The sequence below is a fragment of the Pelodiscus sinensis genome, chromosome 3 (assembly GCF_052426305.1).
Source record: "Pelodiscus sinensis isolate ZL-2025 chromosome 3, ASM5242630v1, whole genome shotgun sequence".
In the NCBI taxonomy this organism is placed as follows: domain Eukaryota; kingdom Metazoa; phylum Chordata; order Testudines; family Trionychidae; genus Pelodiscus; species Pelodiscus sinensis.
In genome coordinates this window covers 58176704-58198539 of record NC_143054.1, presented here as the reverse complement: position 1 = coordinate 58198539, position 21836 = coordinate 58176704, and the positions used below count along the sequence as shown (strand labels likewise).

Here is a 21836-nt window from a genome sequence, read left to right as displayed (position 1 = left end):
TTACATGTATAGTTGGGGTTATTTTTTCCAAAATGCATTACTTTATACTTATCCACATTAAACTTCACTTGCCATTTTGTTGCCCAATCACTCAGTTTGGTGAGATCTTTTGAAGTTCTTCATAGTCTGCTTCTGTCTTGACTATCTTAAACAGTTTAGTATCATCTGCAAACTTTACTACCTCACTGCTTGTCCCTTTCTCTAAATCAGTGGTCCCCAACGCGGTGCCCGCAGGTGCCATGGCACCTCCCAGGCCATTTATGGCTGGCCCCGTCCCCGGGCATGAGGCAGGTGCCAGCCCCGGGCGTGTGGGCAGCCCCTGCCCCGGGGTCGTGGCACATGCCGGTGCCAGCCCCGGGCGCAAAGCGCCTGGGCAGCCCTTGCTAGGTGTTGCGGCATATGCCGGTGCCGGGCCTTGGCGTACGGCACCGGAGCAGCCCCTGCCCGGGGTTGTGGCACATGCCGGTGCCAGTCCCGGGTGCGTGGCACATGCATGGCCCACCCCCAGGCACGGGGGCCCATGAGCAGCCCCGTCCCCAGGCGCCTGGCAGCCCCAAAACATTGGTGACAACTGCTCTAGATCATTTATGAATATGTTGAATAGGATTGGTCCCAGGACTGACCTTTGGGGGACACTAGTTACCCCTCTCCATTCTGAAAATTTACCATTTATTCCTACCCTTTGTTTCCTGTCTTTTAACCAGTTCTCAGTCCAAGAAAGGACCTTCCCTCTTATCCCATGGCAATGTAATTTACACAAGAGCCTTTGGTGAGGGACTTTGTCAAAGGCTTTCTGAAAATCTAAGTATACTATATCTACTGTACCCCCTTGTCCACGTGTTTGTTAACCCCTTCAAAGAACTCTAACAGATTAGTAAGACATGATTTCCCTTTACAGAAACCATGTTGACTTTTGCTCAACAAATTATGTTCTTCTACAAGCCTAACAAATTTATTCTTAACTATTGTTTTGACTAATTTTCCCAGTACAGTACCGACGTTACACTAACTAATCTATAATTGCCGAGATCGCCTCTACAGCTCTTTTTAAATATTGATGTCACGTTAGCTATCTTCCAGTCAGTAGGTACGGAAGCCAATTTAAGGGATCGATTACAAACCACAGTTAACAGTTCTGCAATTTCCCATTTGAGTTCTTTTAGAACCTTTGGGTGAATGCCATCCGATCCCGGTGATTTGTTCACATTAAGTTTTTCTATTTGATCCAAAACCTCCTCTAATGACACTTCAATCCACGACAGTTCCTCAGATTCATCTCCCACAAAGGACAGTGCAGGTTTGAGAATCTCCCCCAACATCCTCAACCGTGAAGACTGATGCAAAGAAATCATTTAGCTTCTCTGCAATGGCTTTATCATCCTTGATTGCTCCTTTTGTATCTCGATTGTCTAGGGGACCCACTGTTTTTTTAGCAGTCTTTCTGCTTCTAAAGTACTTAAACATTTTGCTATTTTTTTTGAGTTTTTGGCTAGCTGTTCCTCAAAATCTTTTTTTGTTTTCTTATTACAGTTTTACACTTAATTTGACAGTGTTTACGTTCCTTTCTATTTATCTCACTGGGATTGGATTTCCATTTCTTGAAAGATACCTTTTTGTCCCTCACTGCATCTTTTACATGGTGGTTAAGCCACAGTAACACTTTTTTAGGTCTCTTGCTATGTTTTTTAATTTGGGGTATACATTTAAGTTGGGCCTCCATTATGGTGTCTTTAAAAAGTTTCCATGCAGCTTGCAGGGATTTGGCTCCCGTCACTGTGCCTTTTAATTTCTGTTTAACTAACCTGCTCATGTTTGTTTAATTTCCCTTTTTGAAATTAAATGCCAGAGTGCTGGACTGCTGAGGTGGTGTTCCCACCACAGGAATGTTCAATGTTATTGTATTATGGTCACTATTCCCAAAGCGGTCTTGTAACAGTACCTCCCAGACCTGGATCCTGCACTCCACTCAGGACTAAATCGAGAATTGCCTCTCCCCTTGTGGGTATCTGTACCAGGTGCTCCAAGAAGCAGTCATTTAAGTCATTGAGAAATTTTATTTCTGCATCTTTTCCTGAAGTGACATGTACCCAGTCAATATGGGGAGAACTGAAATCTCCCATTATTATAGAGTTTTTGATTTTGGTAGCCTCTCTAATCTCCCTTAGCATTTCAACGTCACTATCACTGTCCTGGTCAGGTGGTCGATAACATATCCCTTATCTTTATTATTGGAGCATGGAATTACTATCCATAGTGATTCCATTGAACATGTTGATTCATTTAAGATTTGTATTTCATTTGATTCTACGTTATCTTTCACATATAGTGCCACTCTGCCACCCACACGGCCTGTTCTATCCTTCCGATATATTTTATATCCCGGTATGACTGTGTCCCACAGATTTTCCTCATTCCACCAGGTTTCTGTGATGCCTATTATGTCAATCTCCTCCTTTAATACAAGGTACTCTAGTTCACCCATCTTATTAATCAAACTTCTAGTATTTGTGCAGAAACACTTTAAAAATTTGCCACTGTTTATTTGTCTGCCCTTTCCTGACGTATTAGATTCCTTTGTATGTAGTTGTCTGTCTGCTCTGGCCCCTTGTTTCTCCTCTCTCCTCCTCTCTCTCACTACAGCCTAAAGAATCTCTATCAATGGATTCTCCTCTAAGAGAAGTCTCCGTCCGATTTACATACTTCTCCGCCCCAATTGGCTTTCCCCCCCATCTCCTAGTTTTAAAACTGCTCTATGGCCTTTTTCATGTTGAGTGCCAGCAGTCTGGTTCCACCCTGGCTTAGGGGGAGCCCATCCTTCCTGTATAGGCTCCTCCTCTCCCAAAAGTGTTCCCAGTTCCTAATAAATCTAAACCCCTCTTCCCTACACCATCATCTCATCCACACATTGAGACTCTGAAGCTCTGCTGCCTACCTGGCCCTGCACGCGGAACTGGAAGCATTTCTGAGAATGCCACCATAGAGGTCCTGGATTTCAGTCCCTTTCCTAGCAACCTAAATTTGGCCTCTAGGACATCTCTTCTACCCTTTCCTACGTCATTGGTACTTACATGTACCACGACCACCGACTCTTCCCCAGCACTACACATAAGCCTATCTCGATGCCTCGAGAGATCCGCAACCTTCGCACCAGGCAGGCAAGTGACCATACAGTTCTCCCGGTCATCACAAACTCAACTATCTATGTTTCTAACAATCGAATCACCCACTACTAACACCGGCCTCTTCCCAACAACTGGCGTTCCCTCCCCCTAAGAGGTATCCCTAGTGCGAGAGGATACCGCAACATCCTCTGGAAGGAGGGTCCCAACTATGGGATGGTTTCCCTCTGTTCCCATTGAATGCTCTGCTCCCCTGAGCCTTTCATCCTCCTTAAGAGCACTGGGGCTCTCAGACTGGGAGATGGGACAGTACTACAGTGTCCCGGAAAGTCTCATCAACATAGTTCTCTGCCTCCCTTAGCTCCTCCAGTTCAGCCACCCTGGCCTCCAAAGCCCAAACTCGGTCTCTGAGGGTCAGGCGCTCCTTGCAACGGGTGCACACATACGCCACCCACCCACAGGGCAGGTAATCATACATGTTATACTCGACGCAATAAACAGGATAGCCCCCTCTCTGCTGCTGGGCTTCTGTCTCCATTTTTCTTATGAATAAGTTTAATTATAAACTGGGCTGCTTTTTAAGTGTCTGGAATATAGATTATTATAAAAGTTATGTTTAAAGGAGGTCAGAAGTCACTAGCGCCCTCTAACCTTCCCCTCTAAACTCCCGGTCAAAACTCCCTGTTTGCTGCTCCTGTTCGCAAGCTCCCTGGTCGCTGACTCACAGCTTTATAAATCCCTGGTAGCCCCTCCCCTGACTAAGGCTCAGCCAATTAACAGAGGCTTCTAGATTTCAAACCTTTAGAAGCTCACAGCTTCCAGCTGCCGGCCACAGCACACACTCCTTCAAACAAACAAACAAACAAACAAAACAGCTTGTGACTTGTTGTTATTAATAACCATAGTTACTGCGGGGTAAATGCCTACACTCTTCCTTCAAGCATGTGTTAGTGTGGCTCCCACTATAGGTGACTGCCAAGCTATATCCTTTTCAGTATGATGGGCATGAAGATTATCAACAGCATCAGTCAAAAAAACTAGAGCATGGCTATCTCAAAGTTTGCATTTGACCTAGCAGCCTGGCAGATTTCAGATACTGGTGCATTCCAGTAGCAAGCTGAGGATGCTGCTTCAACTCTGACACAGAATGAGCTCTATCAGTCAAAGAGGAACATAAAAGCAGTTGGTTCCACAGCGAGATACATGGTTATCCATTTTGAAAGCTTTGGCAATAAAATGGCCAGACATCTGGGGCAGCCATCTATAGATACAGACAGACATGAGTATGTTCTGAAAGATTTGCTCCTGTCAATATAGTATCAAAGGTTCAGGATAAAGCCAAGCTGTAGTTTCGTCTCCCCTTGCATGTAATATGGCTTTGCAAAGAATAAGCTCATTCAAATGGAATTCCAAACCACCACGGGGAAAAATTCTGCATGAGCTCTCACTACTATTTTATCTCGAAGACCAGGTCTACACTCACAGGGATCATTGAATCAAGATATGCAACTGCACCAATGTTAATTACGTAGGAGTAGACGTACCTTGCTTCACGTTTCACCACCATCCCCACAATGGAAGGCCGATGGGAGCAAAAGCTCCTGTCAGCTTCCCTTGTTCCTTGCAGAAACAGTAGTACCAGTAGCTGGCAGGGGCACCCTCTGAGTTCAATTTAGCGAGTCTTAACTAGACTCACTAAATCGAATTCCGGAAAATCAATCACGGCAGCATTGGTTTTCCATCTAGCGAAGACACTGCCTAACAAATTAAGTAAAAAAGGTTCTGTCTTGAGTTCCTTTAGTATGTTTAATAAAATATAAAAAAAATTTGCAATGGTATGCTTCCCATGAGCACTAAGAAGACTGAAGTCCCACATCTTGTTTATGATTGACACTATTTAATGTAGGACAGTGATCATGAGCAGGGCTTGACGAACGGCGGCGAAAACCGCTCGCCAGCCCCGTACTGCGCATGTGCAAAAGCCGCAATGCGCATGCTGCGAATCAACGGGGCACACGGCTGAAATCTACTCGCCACGGGTGAGTAGACTGTATTTTTTGTTGAGCCCTGCTCATGAATATCTTAAGAACATTTGGCTAATTTATTTCATTCAAATTAATACAAAAATAGTCTAGAATCTTCTTCATCGCATCTTGCACTGAACGTTAAGCCATGTCGGGCTGCCCATATTGAGAACCTTTTTCATCTACAGAAGTAGGTTTTCCTCCTGAATAGTTCCTTTCAGGGACTACTTGTGGCTGATGACTGCTAGTCCGCTTTAGAAATCTGCCAGGTTACTGTTATTCCTGGAAGATGTAGGACTGTCCAAGTTATGCTATACAGGGAGCATCAATTCCATAGCATGATCACTCTCTTTCTGAGGTGGAAGATAGCAGGTGCTCATTTGTTTCTTCATGTAGTATATTTCAGTCATATTGTCTCAATATCCGTGCTACTAGGATCAATGACACAGATGTCATCAGTCTGACTAAGTTCTACAATGTTTCTGTGTAAATTCATTTATTCTGAGTCAAGCCATTGTGTAGATGGTCTGGTTCGTACCCAACCCAAGCGAGATTTGTATGTTACTAATGCTCTGGATTGTGTCAGGCTCAAAAACACTAGTCCTTTCTGAATTTTGTTGAGATTGATCTGCCAAATTAGTTTCATGAATATGTAGGATGGAACTATTACTGATGTTTTGCAGGAGAGTAGACTTATCTGAACAGGAATGTGACTCAGTTGAAATCTGGCAAGTGGAATCACGTGTGTATATATGGCCTAATAACATAAAGGTGATCTAATTCTGGGTTTGATAGGCCCTTTTTATGGCGAAATCCATCTTGGTGGCTATGAACTCTATCATCTAAGATGGGCTGGAGAGCAAAAGAGATGATTTCTTGTAGTTCACCAGGAGGGTCTGGCTAGGCAAACAGGCAGATGTCAAAGCTGAGACTCTTCAATGCTTCCTGCTGTGATCTGTCACTGATCAGCCACTCATCAAAAATATGGGTAAACATGAATGTTCTGGCAGACCAGGTGTCAGCTCCTGCTAAGGCTTTAGGCTTCAGCAGAGAACGGTCAAATTTATTCTTGGAAACCAGCCTTTAATCTGTCTGTTAGTATGGTTAAAGTGGGTACTGAACTTATAACCATGTGTTTAGACTTTACAAAATGCTTGTAAATTGCTACATGCTGTAATCTCAGCTATAGTAGCTTTATCATATCCTTCAGGGTAATAAGTTTTTGTTTTGTAACTATAAAAATGTTTGCTCTCAAACTGTGAACCCAGTCAGGAGGATCACCTTCTAACCACCAAGAAGGTCTATCAAAACTAGAAGTGCCATTGTGGGACAGTCCAATACAATTTTTTTTAAGTGTCCCTTCAACAACAATGAAGAAACTACGTACAAAAAGGCTCATCTCATAAGCTTGAATTTGGGAAAACAGGAACAAAAAGAGCTGACAAGAAAACTTTTCACCTTTCGTTAGCCGTTTTAACTTCTGAGTAACAGATGCCCAGGGTCAACCTGGGTTACCCTAAAATGCATTCAGACTGACAGATTACTACAAATCGGGCACTTTTTAAAACAACAAATTGTAACTCATCAGTGTATATGATTTGTAATATTTGATGTACTGCAAACAACTAAGGCCATCTATACTCTACAAAATTAATTTGACCTAACTTATGTTGCCATACAGTCACTGCAATTACATCACTTGTGCATATCTATATTTGGTTCTTGTGTTAAGAGTGTGCATCTTCATCAGGAGCGCGTGTATCGATTGTACAATCAGTGTGAGGTATTGCTGGATGACTCCTGAAAGCCAGTAACAGTAGATGTAAACAACGCGATGTCTACACAAACACAGCACCAATTTAACAATATCAACCTTGACATTACGTCGCTCATACAGGTGGAGTTCGTTAAATCAGCATAGAAGGACAGTTACATTGCTGGGGATGGAAATTTAAGTATAGATAATTCCATAGTTAGTTCTTTGTAAGAGGCCTGCCATTGACCTATCCCTGTAATACAGACCAGATCTAAGTCCATTTTCCAGTGGCAAGACAGACCTGAATGACCACAAACTCAGTCTGTGACTCCCAGTGCTTCAGGACTTCACATTTGTTACTGGGTTTATCTTTCTCTCAGTATATGCACAGCCACTGAATAGCATAGTCATTAGCTAGGAGAAGAGTAAGTAGCCCACTATCCAAGTTAGTCAGTGATGAAATGCAGTGATGAATCTCTGTCACATGTCATATGACTGATGAGGGGCTGAAATCTAATTGTAGATCATTCAACCAATTTGGGTTCTCTGTCCTGAAGCTGGAACTCACTGTTTTGAGTACTCAAGATAGCAGAACATCTTCTTCAGAGGCAATACTATTTTGATAACTAGGTATTTCTTAAGTACTCAATGCCATGGAGAGTCAGAAGGGCAGTACTTTGAACCAATAGTGATTCGGTCCTACTGTGAATCACAGGAATTTCCTGGACGCTGGGTGGGGAAACGGGGAAATACCTGTTTTGTAAATTAAGAGCTACAAATCAATCCTGTGCTTGGAGGATGGAATAATGGAGGCAAACCTAACAATCCTGAGTCTGAAGCAGCGTAAGTATTTATTTAGTATCTTCAAGTCTTGATAAGGCAAAGACTCCCTTTCTTCTTCAGAATGAAGAAATAGCAGAAGAACAAACCTCTTCCCCTGTTCTCCTGTGGAACTGCTTCTACAGTTCCCAAACAAAACAAGATCATTTCGGACTGCAAAGAAGATAACTGAATTGTGCAGTCATGGGCAAAGATATCCAAAATTCATTTGTTGGGGATGTGATCCTATCACAAAGAGGAACAAGTATTTGTTGTGTCCATCTATAAGAGTCATTAAGCTATTACAAACAGGAAGAGTTTAGCTCCAGGGGTAACCTGCCTGTCCTAACTGCTTTCATTTTTTGTTTCTGAGAACCCCGAACAAAGAGCCTCTTTCAAAAAAAGAAAAGTATATAAAATGGAGACGTGTAGGACTCATTGTAACAAAGTTCTGAAAATGAAAAGCTGATCAAACAGTCCAGGTTCCATCTTACAGCCACAGACAGAGCAGAAACTGGGGGAGTGATGTGGCCACTGTATCATTTATGCCCTCACTTGGAAGCAAGAGGCAGCACGGGGTACATGACTAAGCCCATCAGACACTCTTATTCAAAACATTCAAAGCTTGCACACATGAGAAGTATGCATACCACAGAGAAAGCCAAACTGATAAATACTGAAATAATATTAATTTCTCTATTTTTCTAGTGAGAAACTGAATTCATGAGTGCATTTCCTGGATTTAGTTAGCATTCAAACAGCAACTACCTTCCATACATGGCTATGTTGAAGTATGCTCAGTTCACAAAAGGAGTTTTTTTTATCTGATTAGAAGTACTAAGCCGATGTCTAATGCCAAGATTTTAATTTTTATTTAAGAGTCGCAGATTCTTCAGGAAGGCCCACATAGCATCTAAGACACCCAAGTAAAACTTATGTGAAAGTGGGTATTTTCAAGAAAGTCAGTGGTAAATTGGTAAATACACTAAAAAATGTGTATGTTTGCTCAAGAGATTTAGGGCTGCCAGTCAAATTAGTTAGCCTGGCTTAATATTTCTAAAGATTAAAACAATTTTCAGAAATGCTATTGTGGTTATGAGTACAGGATTTCATTTATTTGAGAATATACAGTAGAATTAATATTTATAAAAAAGGCAAAAATATCGAGATTTACTCTCAGTATCTATTTCTAATGGGAGTCTTACCATTCATAGAAATAAAAATACAACAGACTATATCTTTACTCCTTTTTCGTCAGAGGGATGTGTGATGGACTGTAAATCTATGTTTAGCAGTTCTTTAAGACTATGATAAATTTTGTACAAACAATGCCTTGTAATTCTATTTGAAAAAATAATAATTTGCTGATCATTACTGTCCTGATAAAATGTGTGTGACAATACTGCATGCAAAGCTATAAGATTCTACTGTATGCTATTACTAAAAATACTACAAATCTGAAGAAGCAGCCAAAAACCAGTTCTTCAAAGCCAAAAGGCAAACTGATGCCTCAGCCAGGTGTCGATGAAATCCAATAGACTATTGTTAAGTGGCCATTCTTTGGGAGGAAAAAGCATGAGGATGAGAAATGTAAATCTTGCCAAAGAAATAACGGGAAGTTCCCATCCTAAAACACTTTTTGTCTCTTAAATCTCAGCTGAAGATGGTTCTCAAAAAAGAGGAAAAAGTATAAGAATGGGGACCAAATGCCTCAAGTTATTTCTCTCTCTGCCTACAGCAGTCACCACACCCAAAGAACAAAAACTGCTTTGGACTGATTGAAAGGAATTCAACCAGTGAAACTGCTGGAGCATGTGCACAGAGACTTTTGCTTTTCATCTTTATAAAAGGGAAGAAGGATAATCCAGGGAACTGCTGACAGGTCAGGTTCACCTCTCTCCTCGGAACAATCATGAAGGGATACTCAAAGAATCCATTTTGAAGCACTTGGAAGAGAGAAAAGTGATCAGGAATAATCAACATGGATTCACTAAGGGCAAGGTATGCCTCACCAACCTGACTGCCTTCTATGAAAAGGTAATTGGCACTGTGGACATGAGGAAGGCGGTGGATATGATATACCTTGATGTTAGCAAAGCTTTTGATATGGTCTCCCACAGTACTCTTGCCTGCAAGTTAAGGAAGCATGGATTGGATAAATGGACTGTAAGGTGGACAGAAACCTGGCTTGATTGTCAGGCTCAATGGATAGTGATCAACGGCTCAATGTCTGGTTGGCAGACAGTATCAAGTGGAGTGCCTCAAAGGTTTTGTTCAAAATCTTTGTTACTGACCTGGATGAGGGCATGGATTGCACCCAAGTTCACAGATGACACTAAGCTATGGGGAGAGGATACAGTGGAGGGTAGGAAGAGGGTCCAAAGTAACCTAGACAAATCAGAAGATTTGGCCAAAAGAAATCTGACGAGATTCAACAAGGACAGTGCAGGGTCCTGCACTTGGGACAGAAAAATCCTAAGCACTGTTATAGGCTGGGGACGACTGGCTGAGCAGCAGTTTGGCAGAAAAGGTCCTGAGGATTATAGTGGATGAGAAGCTGGATATGAGTCAACAGTGTGACCTTCTAGACAAGAAGGCCAATGGCATATTAAGGTGCATTAGGAGGAGCATTGCCAGCAGAGAAGTGATATTCTCCTTTATTTGGCACTGGTGCGGCCATGTCTGGAGTATTGTGTCCAATTCTGGGGTCCCCATTACAGAAATGATGTTGATGCACTGGAGAAAGTCCAGTGGAGGGCAACAAAAATGATTAGGGGGCTGCTGATGAGGAGAGGCTGAGGGATTTGGGATAGTTCAGTCTACAGAAAAGCAGAATGAGGGGAATTTTATAGCAGCCATAACTACCTGAAGAACAGTTCCGAAGAGGATGGAGAGAGGCTGTTCTCAGTGGTGACAGATGTCAGAATGAGGAACAATGGTCTCAAGCTGCAGTGGGGGAGGTCTAGGGAAAACGGTTTTACTAGGAGATTGGTGAAGCACTGGAATGGGTTACCTAGGGAGGTGGCACAATCTCCATCCCTAGAGGTTTTCAAATCCCAGCTTGGCAAAGCGTTGGTTGGGATGTTTTAGTTAGGGTTGGTCCTGCTTTGGGCAGGGGCTTGGACTCAATAACCTCCTCTTCCAACCCTACGACTCCATGCTTTGAATTCACGCAGCTTATAAAATTAGGTATTAGTTCGTTTTCCCCCCATTGTAACCAATTTTGATATTTATGCCTCACTACTTGTAAGCACTTCAAATTTATCTTTCTATAGTTAGTAAACTTAAGCACTTGGGAAATTTTATTAGGGATAAGAAGATTTGTGCATACAAATTTCTATACTTATAATTGATTTTCTGAAAACTTGTGTTCTCCAAGAAAGGGCTGGCTGTACAAGATGCACATTTCTGGGGTGAAGTCTGGGACTGAATTTATTGGTGTTGCTCTGCAGTGTAATCAAGAGTGGCTGGCTAGAGCACTCATGAAGTACAGCTGGGAGTAACTTACATGCAGCAGGCTGTGTGTGAGCAGACCAGAAGTAGTTGCTCTCACAGTGCAGCAGTGTAAAAGGCATCTCCGGCTGGAAAAAATGAGAAGGGACACAGCTTTTCAACAGTACAGACAGAACTCTGGGAAATGTCACAGAGACACACTGGGTTCATTTCAGAGAAACAATGGACTGGATCAGTGACCCACCCCTGTCAAAAAGGGGTCAACATATAAAAATAAGGTGCCAGAGTCAAATGATTGCTCACAACCAAAATATCAAGGTCACTTTTTTAAAAAGCACATTTTATAAAAATTACAAATCAATCAAGATATACACCTACCAAAACTGAGCAACATTATGTCAATTAAGACTCAAATTCAAATGTAACAATTTAACAGAATTAATAGTTTACAGAGGATATTTCTTACCTCGCTACCCCTGGTGACAGTTCAGGTACTACAACTCTTCGACTCCAGGCTACAAGGTCCCGCTCAGTGGCTATTTCACTTCGTGGTGCATTGCTATGCATTTGCCGCACGCCCTCAATTTGTCCACTGCGCCTTAATCCTATATTTGGTGGTGAATGTACTTCTGAGGTAGAACTTACAGAGCCTAAGAAATGTAAATAGTTTTGTAGTCATCTACATTCTAAGGGAAGGCTTTCAAAAACACACAACAAGAGTAGAAATAAAGCATTAATTGAAAATGTTCAAGTGCATCTGTATGTCCGGATTATCCAGAGGAACATTTCTCTTGCACAAGACTACAGTATTCATAAGCAATAAGCAGAAAAAGTGTAAAGAACTGAATATATAAGACAAGCTGATAAAACATCACTGTAGTTTCTGTAAATCCACATAGTATATATTAACTGTTGGTCTGTAAAACCAGCTTCCAGGAAACAGTTGCACTTTAAGTGTAAGACTCTACATGGAGCATGTCACAGGCCATTATCAGTACCAGGATGAATGACTGGGACCACAGACGAAGGACATGGCCAAGGAAATCTGATTCCTTCCCTGACAGATTATATACAGTACAAGCTGTGTTATCCAGAACTTTAATATCCGGAAAAAACTGTTAACCGGCACATGTCATAGATGGCAATATAATTCCTCCTTCAATTAATCAGAAAAATTCTGATAGCCATCTGGTATAATTTTTCAACATTTTCCAGAGCTTGTGGAAATCAAGCTTGTAAACATATGGCAGTAAAGTTTGTTCATGTTGTGCTTCTGCATATAATACCATTTTCAGATATTATCTAACCCATCCTGCAACTATGGGTCGATAGTTGATGGTGAACAATTCTTGAACCATTGATGTAAATCTTGAGTAACTGCCACATTTCATTAACTGGCATCACCCATTCCCCATGAATGCCAGATGACAATGCTTGTATTGCTTCTTTCCACTGAACACTCTCAAACTCAGACACATACTCCACCCGTTTACCTAAGCACTTTACCACCACAGACTGTGACTCTATAACCTTTTATGGGTGGCACCCCCAAGGACACTTATTTGCTGACACTGGAAAAACTCACCCACCTTAATATGGGACAATACTGGTTATGTAAACCGATACTTGTAATAACCCGTAACCTAAATTTAATTCCAGATGTACAGTGCCTTCCTTTTTTAACTTATATCTTATAAACTTTATTTGAAACATTAACTATAACAAAGTTTTTCAATTTGTTGATATCTTAAACCAACTGAAAGCAATGCCCCTCTGCAATATACATTGGACAAACTGGACAGTCCCTAAAGGAAAAAATTAATGGCCACAAATCAGATATCCGTAGAGGGAACATACAAAAACCTGTTGGGGAACACTTCAATCTACCAGGGCATTCACTGACAGATCTTCAAGTGGCTGTTTTGTTATGGACCAATTCCACAAATCAAAAACACAATTCATTCACAAGTTTGATACTCATGTTAATGGATTAAATAAAGATACCGGATGGCTGGGACATTATCAACCACCAATCAATGAAGATGCCAATGATTCTTTGTCTGTATAGTATCTGGTGTTAGTATTCTTCTTTTCTATTGCCTACTAATGGTTCTTATCTGCCTCTTTTGACTATACAGTCTTTAGATGTTTACAGACTATTTGTTTTTCCTGTTACATTCCAGCTCAGCTTTCCCATATCAAAGGCTAATATGGTCTTAGGATGCATTAGGCGAGGTATTTACAGTAAGGATAAGGAGGTGTTAGTGCCATTATACAAGGCACTGGTGAGACCTCATTTGGAATACTGTGTGCAGTTCTGGTCTCCCATGTTTAAGAAGGCTGAATTCAAACTGAAACAGGTACAAAGAAGGGCCACTAGGATGATCCAAGGAATGGAAAACCTATCTTATGAAAGGAGGCTCAAGGAACTTGGCTTGTTTATCTTAACCAAAAGGCTGAGGGGAGATATGCTCTCTTTAAATATATTAGAGGAATACATGGCAGGTAGGGAGAGGAATTATTTAAGCTCAATACCAATGTGGACACAAGAACAGATGGATATAAGCTGGCTATTAGGAAGTTTAGACTCAAAATTAGGCGACGGTTTCTAACCATCAGAGGAGCGAAGTTCTGGAACAGCTTTCCAAGGGAAGTAGTGGGGGCAAAAGACCTATCTGGCTTCAAGATAAAGCTAGATGGGTTTATGAAGGGGATGGTTAGATGAGGTAACATGATCTTGGCAATTAATTGACCTTTCACTATCAGTGGTAAATAGGCCAATGGTGGGAAGATAGGAGTTGCTATAGAGAACTTTTTTCTGGGTGTCTGGTTGGTGAGTCTTGTCCACATGCTCAGGGTTTAGCTGATCACCATATTTGGGGTCGGGAAAGAATTTTCCTCCAAGGTAGATTGGCAGAGGCCCTGGAGGTTTTTCACCTTCCCCTGTAGCATGGGGCACGGGTCACTTGTGGGAGGATTCTCTGCATCTTGGGGTCTTTGAACCGTTTCAAAGACTTCAATATCTGAGATATAGGTGAGAGGATTATTCTAGCAGTGGGTGGGTGAGATTCTGTGTCCTGCATTGTGCAGGGGGGGTCAGACTAGATGATCAAAATGGTCCCTTCTGACCTTAAAGTCTAAGTCTGTAAGTCCCCTTGATTTTTTTTATACCCACTGCCTCTTCTTGCTCCCCCCACCCATTTCTTTCCTCCCACTCCCTCCCTCCCTTTCTCCCCTACTTATTTTAGTTCTGGACATCCAACACTCTGTCGGCGCTCTGTACCCCCGCGTCCCGCGGGGCTGGCCCAGGGGTCCGTTGCCGGCTCTCGGGTCTCCGCAATGGGTCTGCTGCCCCAGGGGCCCATAAGCCCCTCGCCTTGATCATCCTGAGTGCAGGGCGGGAGCGCCCCCTCACAGGGTGGTTCAACCATTAGTGCCCTGATCTTTCTCACTATCCTGGTGGAAGTAACAGCTACAAATATGGCAACTTTCATGGAGAGCTACAAGAAGGAACAGGTGGCCATAGTTTCAAAGGGTGGACGGATAAAAGTCTTGAGAATGTGGTTGAAGTCCCATGTTGGCGTGATTTGTGTGATTGAAGGATAAATGTTTCGGATGCTCTTTAAGAAGCACTTGGTAGTTGAGTTCGCAACAACACAGAAGCCATCAATATGGACCTCAAATATAATTGCTGACAGGTGACCCCTCAGAGAGGTAACAGCTAAGCCCATGTGTTTTAATTTATTTGGTAGTCCAGGATAAGAGGTAGTGGTGCCTCCTGGGGATCAATTGTTTGCATGTACACCATAAAGTGAACCTTTCTTCTTTTAGGAGGTGGGGAGAGCTTGTTGTAGATCACTTGCTGTTTAGAAGGATGCATTTTACTGCTTCTTAACAGGTTCTCTCCCCATTTTGGAACCAAGGAACCACGACTGGAGATGAAATTTCCAGGCAACTCTTATTACATTTAAAAGGCAGAGGCACAGCAGGGGACTGGGTATGAGCCAGGACTCCCCCACCCTACCCCAGCTCCAGCTCCCCTCCCTTGCCACCTCTGATAGAGGCAGTGGAGGTGGGGGGCAGAAGCGATTAGTGGAGTAGTGACTTAACTACCTGATAAACTTAGGCTTATCACGTAGTGGACTACTCAACTAGTTGCTTACATCCCTAATGACTACAAGGAAGCAGGCATCTTGAAGGTTGAGGACTGCGAACCAGTCCCCCTGGTCTAGCATTAGAATCATGGTAGCAAGAGTCACCATTCTGAACGTCAGTTTTTGTATGAGTTTATTCAACTTACAAAAGTCTTTTGCCTCAGTCCCCCATTTTAATTCTGGGTGAGGAAGTAATTGGAATAAAAGCCCTTCCCTAAGTAGGGGCATGGACCAGCTCCACAGCATCTACATGTAGAAGATGATTAACTTCCTGTAGAAAGCACTTGCGCGAGGGTCCCTGAAGGGGACAGAGAATGGAATAAACTAGGAGGGATGGAGAGGAAGATATGGAGTATTCTGTTTGTATCATTTCCACTACTCACTGAACCCTTGTTATGGGTTCCTATAGGTAGTAATACAGTAATTACTCATTTAACACATGCCCGCTTAGCACATTTTTGCAATAGCATGATTTTTTTTTTATGGAATTTTTTTTTTAATAACACAACCGTCCCCGAAATAACACGAAAATAATCAAGTGGCAGACTACTTGGCGCGGAGTTATAAGTTGGTGAAAACAGTGGTAATACGCATGAGCGGATGAATACATGTAGTCACAGCACTCCTCCACTCACTCACTTGTTTACCCTTGTTTTTTAACAAACCGCGGCGTCTTGTGTTGCTAGTTATCTAATATTGACAATGACGACTTAGCACCAACAAAAAAATGACTTTGCCACCACCACCTGAAACACAACCCCCACCTTTTCCATTATTTTTAATAGGAAAATTGACCCCACATAGCACGTTTTCGCTTAGCACAAACATTTTCAGAAACGCATCTATAGTGTTAAATGAGGAATTACTGTATGGGCATAAACAGTGGACAAAGGTGTGATGGGACTGCGCTAGAGCTTTGCATTGGGGGAGATTGTGCAGATTATACAAAGTCTCAAAACTGTTGTTTAGGGGCTGGTTAGTGAAAGACTGGTTTTGAGGTAATCTCCTCTGCTGCAATCTCTGTTTTGATCTACTGGAGTCGTAATTTGTGTTGTGATTGAATGTGGTCTCCCGGATTCTTTGATATGTCACTAAGTGCCTATGCTTGGCTAGCAGTGTGTACATGCCAAGCATGCAGAAGGTAGTGTGAGTGTCTTTATTCTGTGAAGGACCTTGTTGGTTTTGATGGAAAAGAGCTTGCTCATATCAAGGGGCAAGTCCTCTACCATGATTTGCAGTTCTTTGGGAATTTCTGAAGATTAAAGCCAAGATGCTCCTCACATACTTATTGCCATTGGGGTGGCACAAGAGGCAGAGTCTCCTATATCTAATACAAACTGAAATGACGTGAGCTATGGTCTATCCTTCTTGTATAATCAACTTCAGCATAGATCACTTCTGTTCAGGAAAGTTTTTCGGAAGTTCTTCCAATTTGGCATAGCTGGAAAAATCATAGCTCGCCCAAAGGGCAGAGTAATTGGCTACTCTAAGCTGAAATGTGGAGGAGTATATTTTTCCGCCATGGTCTCTGTCATGTGGGGTTATTTACCAAGGTTATTTGTCCTTTACCAAGGTTATTTAATATGGTGGTGGAATGCATCAACCAGTGAATTGTGCTGAGGATGGGAGAATTGCAAGTCCACGTCCTTTACTGGGACGAAATATTTTCTATAGGCTCGCTTGTTCATGCTATAGAGACTGGTATCTACCACAGGTCATCCAATGCTTCCATAACTGTTTCATCAATAGAGAATGTGATCTTGGATGCTACCACATATTTTTAAAACGATAATAGTTAGTGGTATTTCTCTTGTACTTCTTGGCATGTTATCTCCTGATTTGCAGCCATCTTGAATAAGTCCTGGAATTGTTTAAGGTCGTCTGCGGGCGAGGGTGCTGTGGAGATGAAGAGCTGTAAAGCAGGGAGATGCCTCAGAGATGTCATCCCTGTCTTGAACATCCTCCTCTGAATCTCTGTAGGAGGAATGCTCAGAGCTGATGGGGGAGATGTTAGTGATCACCTCACTGGAGTCGGGGAGGCTGTATATTGTCCTCTATAATTTGCCCACAAATCCCATGGGGTAAGGCGGGGGGGGAGGGTGGATATGGCTATGGTTGTCTATACCACAGATGAATTTGTGAGATTTGGTGAGGCTTTATGTGCTTGACTGCCATGGAGATCTATGAGTGGGAGATGAGTGGTGGGATGTGAACCTGCTCCCATGCTCCTCTACTTCAGGGTCACTGTTGGATGAGAGAGTAGGTGACATTGGCGGGCAATCTGAAGCCTGATCCAGTGACTGGTCAGTGCTGAAGAGTGGAAAATGTGGTAGATATGACAACACAGTCTCCCAGGTCCAGGAACTGCAGCAATGTAGGCTTTGGTGCTGCTAGAGCAGTGCTGTAATCAATTCTCTTCGGTACTGCAAGTACTGCAGTGCTGGGTCTGACACTTGTGGTATCGGGTGATGACTCTGGACTGGTGAGGGTGGTATCAGAACCAGCACTGTTGACAGTGCCAAGACCCGTGCCATAGAAAGGGTGGAGTGTCTACACTGAGATGGTGCCCACAGAGGCCTGTGTTGGCGTAGTACTGGAGGTGCCAAGGGCATCCCCTTTGCTGCGTCTTAGGGTTGGCACTGCAACTAATGATTTTACTGGGGATATTCTCTGTTTCTGACCATTCCTGGCTGAAGTGGAGTGTTAGACCACTTCCTAGAGACCTTGAAAGCTTGGGTTTTGTCCTGTGTTGGGGACTGTGGAGTCTCCTGGTGAGCTCATTGAGGTGGCTGAAGGAATTTCTCCATAAGGATCATCTTGAGGTAAAATTCCCTGTTGTGCCTAGCTCTGGAAGTGAGATTAGCACAATGAGGGTACTCTTGGTGAGTCTCACCAAAGCAGAGAAGACAGAAGGAATGGCTGTTGGTGACTAGCATGGGCTCGCAACAAGTGTCACACTTCTTGAAGCCTGGGAATTCTAGCATCATAATGGCAAAATTTTTCTTTTCTTCTATGTCTCCCTCTTTAGTAATCATCTTCTCTTTTTGGGGGGAGAGGGAGAAGAGGGTTTGACAGTCAAGAAGCCAATGTAGAACAAAAGCAACTATATACAGTAAAACTCCAACAGTACGGAACCCAATTGTCCGGCACTTCCGATAGTCCGGCATCAAAATGGCAAGCGCTCCTTATGGAACCAGGATGGAACCCAGAACCACTCAGGTCAGCTGTTTTCATGTGGGTTACAGCAGGGAGGGGAGGTGTTTGGCTCTGGGGAAGGAGAGGGGAGGGGGATTGGGTTACACACGGCGTCCTGGCCAGCTCACTGAAAAGCCGGCCACTCAGCGCACATGCCCCAGCGCCTGGAGGGAGACGTGCAGCTGTACCAGGACCCAAGCATAAGGTTGGGGGGGGGGGGGGGGGAGAGAAGAGATCCGGTTACAGCAGGGAGGAGAGGTGATTGGATTACAGCAGGGAGGAGAGGTGTTTGGCTCTGGGGAAGGAGAAGGGGAGGGAGATTGGATTACGCACAGTGTCTGGGCCAGCTCATTGAAAAGCTGGTCACTCAGCGCACGTGCCCCAGTGCCTGGCAGGAGACATGCGGGTGTATCAGCGGCTCCAGCACTGGAGCATAAAGTTGGGAGGGAGGGAGATTGGGTTGAGAGTATGCAGTACCTCCTGATACTCCAGCATATCCGATAATCCAGCACCACCTAGGTCCCAAAGATGCCAGATTATTGGAAGTCTACTCTACACAACTAAAAACTAAATAGGGTAGGCCAAACTGGGAGAAAAAAGAAGAAAAAAATGATTTTGGTTTTTGTTTAAATGAGGGAAGATAACAAATGTAAGTTTCTAAGATACCTATATGTTTTTGTCTTTTAATGGTGTGAAAAGAAGAATAATGTGGAATGCTGTCTGTAACTGAAGATGGCAGAAATGGAAATGGGGAGGGTTAGGTCATGCATGTGATAACGTTGGATTTTGAATGCTGCAAGACACCTAGTGCGTGTGTGCAGCCCTAATGCAAGAAAAATCTATCATCTGTGGTGCCGGAACAACCCAACACCTACAGTGGAGCACCCAAAGGGACAACACTTGAAGTATAGATGTTCAGAATCAGGCTAGAGTGCCTGCGAGGAGGGAGGATCCCGAAGCTTGGGTTGCAGCCTGAGCACAAAGGTCTACACTACAATTAAACAATCGCTTAGCCTGAGCCCTGTGAGCCCAAGTCAGCTGGCATGGGTAGCCGTGTGTGACTAACTACAGTGCAGATATACCCCCACTGAAAACTGTATGAAAATAAACAAAAATAAGTTTCTTTACTTCTTCCCATCCGGCTAGTATTGCTGGTTCCTGCCTCCCCAGAACGTCTCTGATCTTGTTCTTGCTGTAGTCTCTGTATCATGCTATCCAATGGACTAACTTCCTGATTTGCTTGTTGACTCAGTACTTGGTTCAGTCCTGTAGGGAGAGAGAAGAGCAAGAAACAACTACATTTTGGACAAGATTAAACCAAGTATTCCAAACTAAGTTGCACCTATAAAATTTGCTAATTACTACATGTCTGGCAAATTGTTAACATACACCATATAGTTTTAAAAATATAGCATACTTTTTGTTAGAATTAGAGCTACAAATAAGATTGCCAATTCCATGGGGCCAGAACCATATACTTAAACTTCTATGAGTGCCACCACCAGTAATGCAAAATAAAGAGAAGTTAACTCACTCCATGAAGTAAGGATTGTACTTCGAGATGTGTGTCCCCGTGGGTGCTTCACTGTTAGTGTCAGGCTCATCCCGGCACCATGGATCGGAGACTTTTAAACAGTCATCAGGTGGGCGGAGCATGTGCAAGCCGAAAGCGGCATTCCCACCTTTGAAGTAGCATGCGCAGCCCACTTTTTCCATTTTTCCTCTGATGCCTTTGTGTGCTGCCATTATTGCCCGAAGAAGTGGGAAGGAGGACGGGTCATGGAACACCCACGGGGACACACATCTCAAAGTACAATCTTTACTTCATGAAGTGAGTAACTTCTCTTTCTTCTTCGAGTGATGTTCCCATGAGTTCCCTGTTGTTAACTGCATAGATCGACGGTGGGCTTTGATTAAATTGCTACAAAGAGGCCACAGTGGCTACTGTGGTATCTGCTGTTGAGCTTGGTGGAATAGCATAGTGCTTCATGAATGTGTAATTTGAAGACCACATTGCTGCTCTGCGTATTTCCTGGAGCGAGACCCTTCTCCCTCCCCCCCCCCGCCTTTAGGAAAGCAGCTGTTGTCACCATCACCCTAGTAGAATGGGCTCTTGGAGTCATCAGTAATGACCTGTTCTGGAGCGAGTAACAGGTAGTATTGCATGATGTTATCCACTTTGAAATGCACCGAGAAGACAGTGGTTGTCCCTTGGACCTTTCAGCCAGGGATACCAGCAATCTCTAGGATAACCGAAAGGATTGAGTCCTATCAAGATAGAAGGCAATTGACCTTCTAATGTCCAGAGTATGTAAAACGGCCTCCTCTTTGGAGCGGTGCAGTTTTGGATAGAGGGTGGGAAGGATATGGAATTCTGGCAGAACTTTGCATAAAAAGGACAGATGAGGCCACACAATAATCTTGTGCTTGTGCAAGGTTGTGTATGGAGGCAAAGCCATGAATGCTGCAAGTTTGCTAACCCACCTTGTGGACTTGACTGTGAGGAGGAACAGCATCTTCGTGGTGAGGAAGGTAAATGATGAAGTTGCCATTAGTTCCAAAGGTGCTTTTGTGAGCGAATGGAGGACCAATCCTAAGTCCCTCATGGGAGGTATGGGTTTACACAGTGGGTGAAGGTTTTGTAGACTGTTCCAGAATCTCTTAGGGTATGTCTACACTACCCCGCTAGTTCGAACTAGGGGGGTAATGTAGGCATACCGCACTTGCAAATGAAGCCCGGGATTTGAATTTCCCGGGCTTCATTTGCATAAGCGGGGAGCCGCCATTTTTAAAACCCCGCTGGTTCGAACCCCGTGCAGCGCGGCTACACGGGGCTCGAACTAGGTAGTTCGGACTAGGATTCCTATTACGAACTACCGGTACACCTCGCGGAACTAGGAATCCTAGTCCGAACTACCTAGTTCGAGCCCTGTGTAGCCGCGCTGCACGGGGTTTGAACCAGCAGGGTTTTAAAAATGGCGGCTCCCCGCTTATGCAAATGAAGCCCAGGAAATTCAAATCCCGGGCTTCATTTGCAAGTGCGGTATGCCTACATTACCCCCCTAGTTCGAACTAGGAGGGTAGTGTAGACATACCCTTAGAGATAAGATGGGAAAATACAGAGAACCCATCAAGGGGTGTGTAAAGGCTGTGTAATGGCCACTATATGCACTCAGAGTGATGGGAGCGATACATTTTGTTGTTTCAGATTCATAATATATTCTAGTATCAGGTGGAGCAGCGCCCCAGAGGGTTGGATTTCTGTGTGTGTGCATGACTGCATAAAGTCACACCATTTGTACAGATAAGTCTTGCA

The 21836-nt window shown here is 43.4% G+C and overlaps 1 protein-coding gene across 1 annotated transcript in view; it reads right to left on the bottom strand.

Moving 5' to 3' along the window:
- The window catches only part of PHIP (PHIP subunit of CUL4-Ring ligase complex), a 308497-nt gene that overhangs the window by 132769 nt on the left and 153892 nt on the right, over positions 1-21836 (bottom strand). The window contains exons 18-19 of the mRNA XM_075923789.2: positions 19649-19786; positions 11638-11821 (exon numbers count right to left, since the gene is read on the bottom strand). Of these exons, the coding sequence (XP_075779904.2) occupies positions 11638-11821; positions 19649-19786 (322 nt within the window). The remainder of the gene's footprint in view (positions 1-11637; positions 11822-19648; positions 19787-21836) is intronic.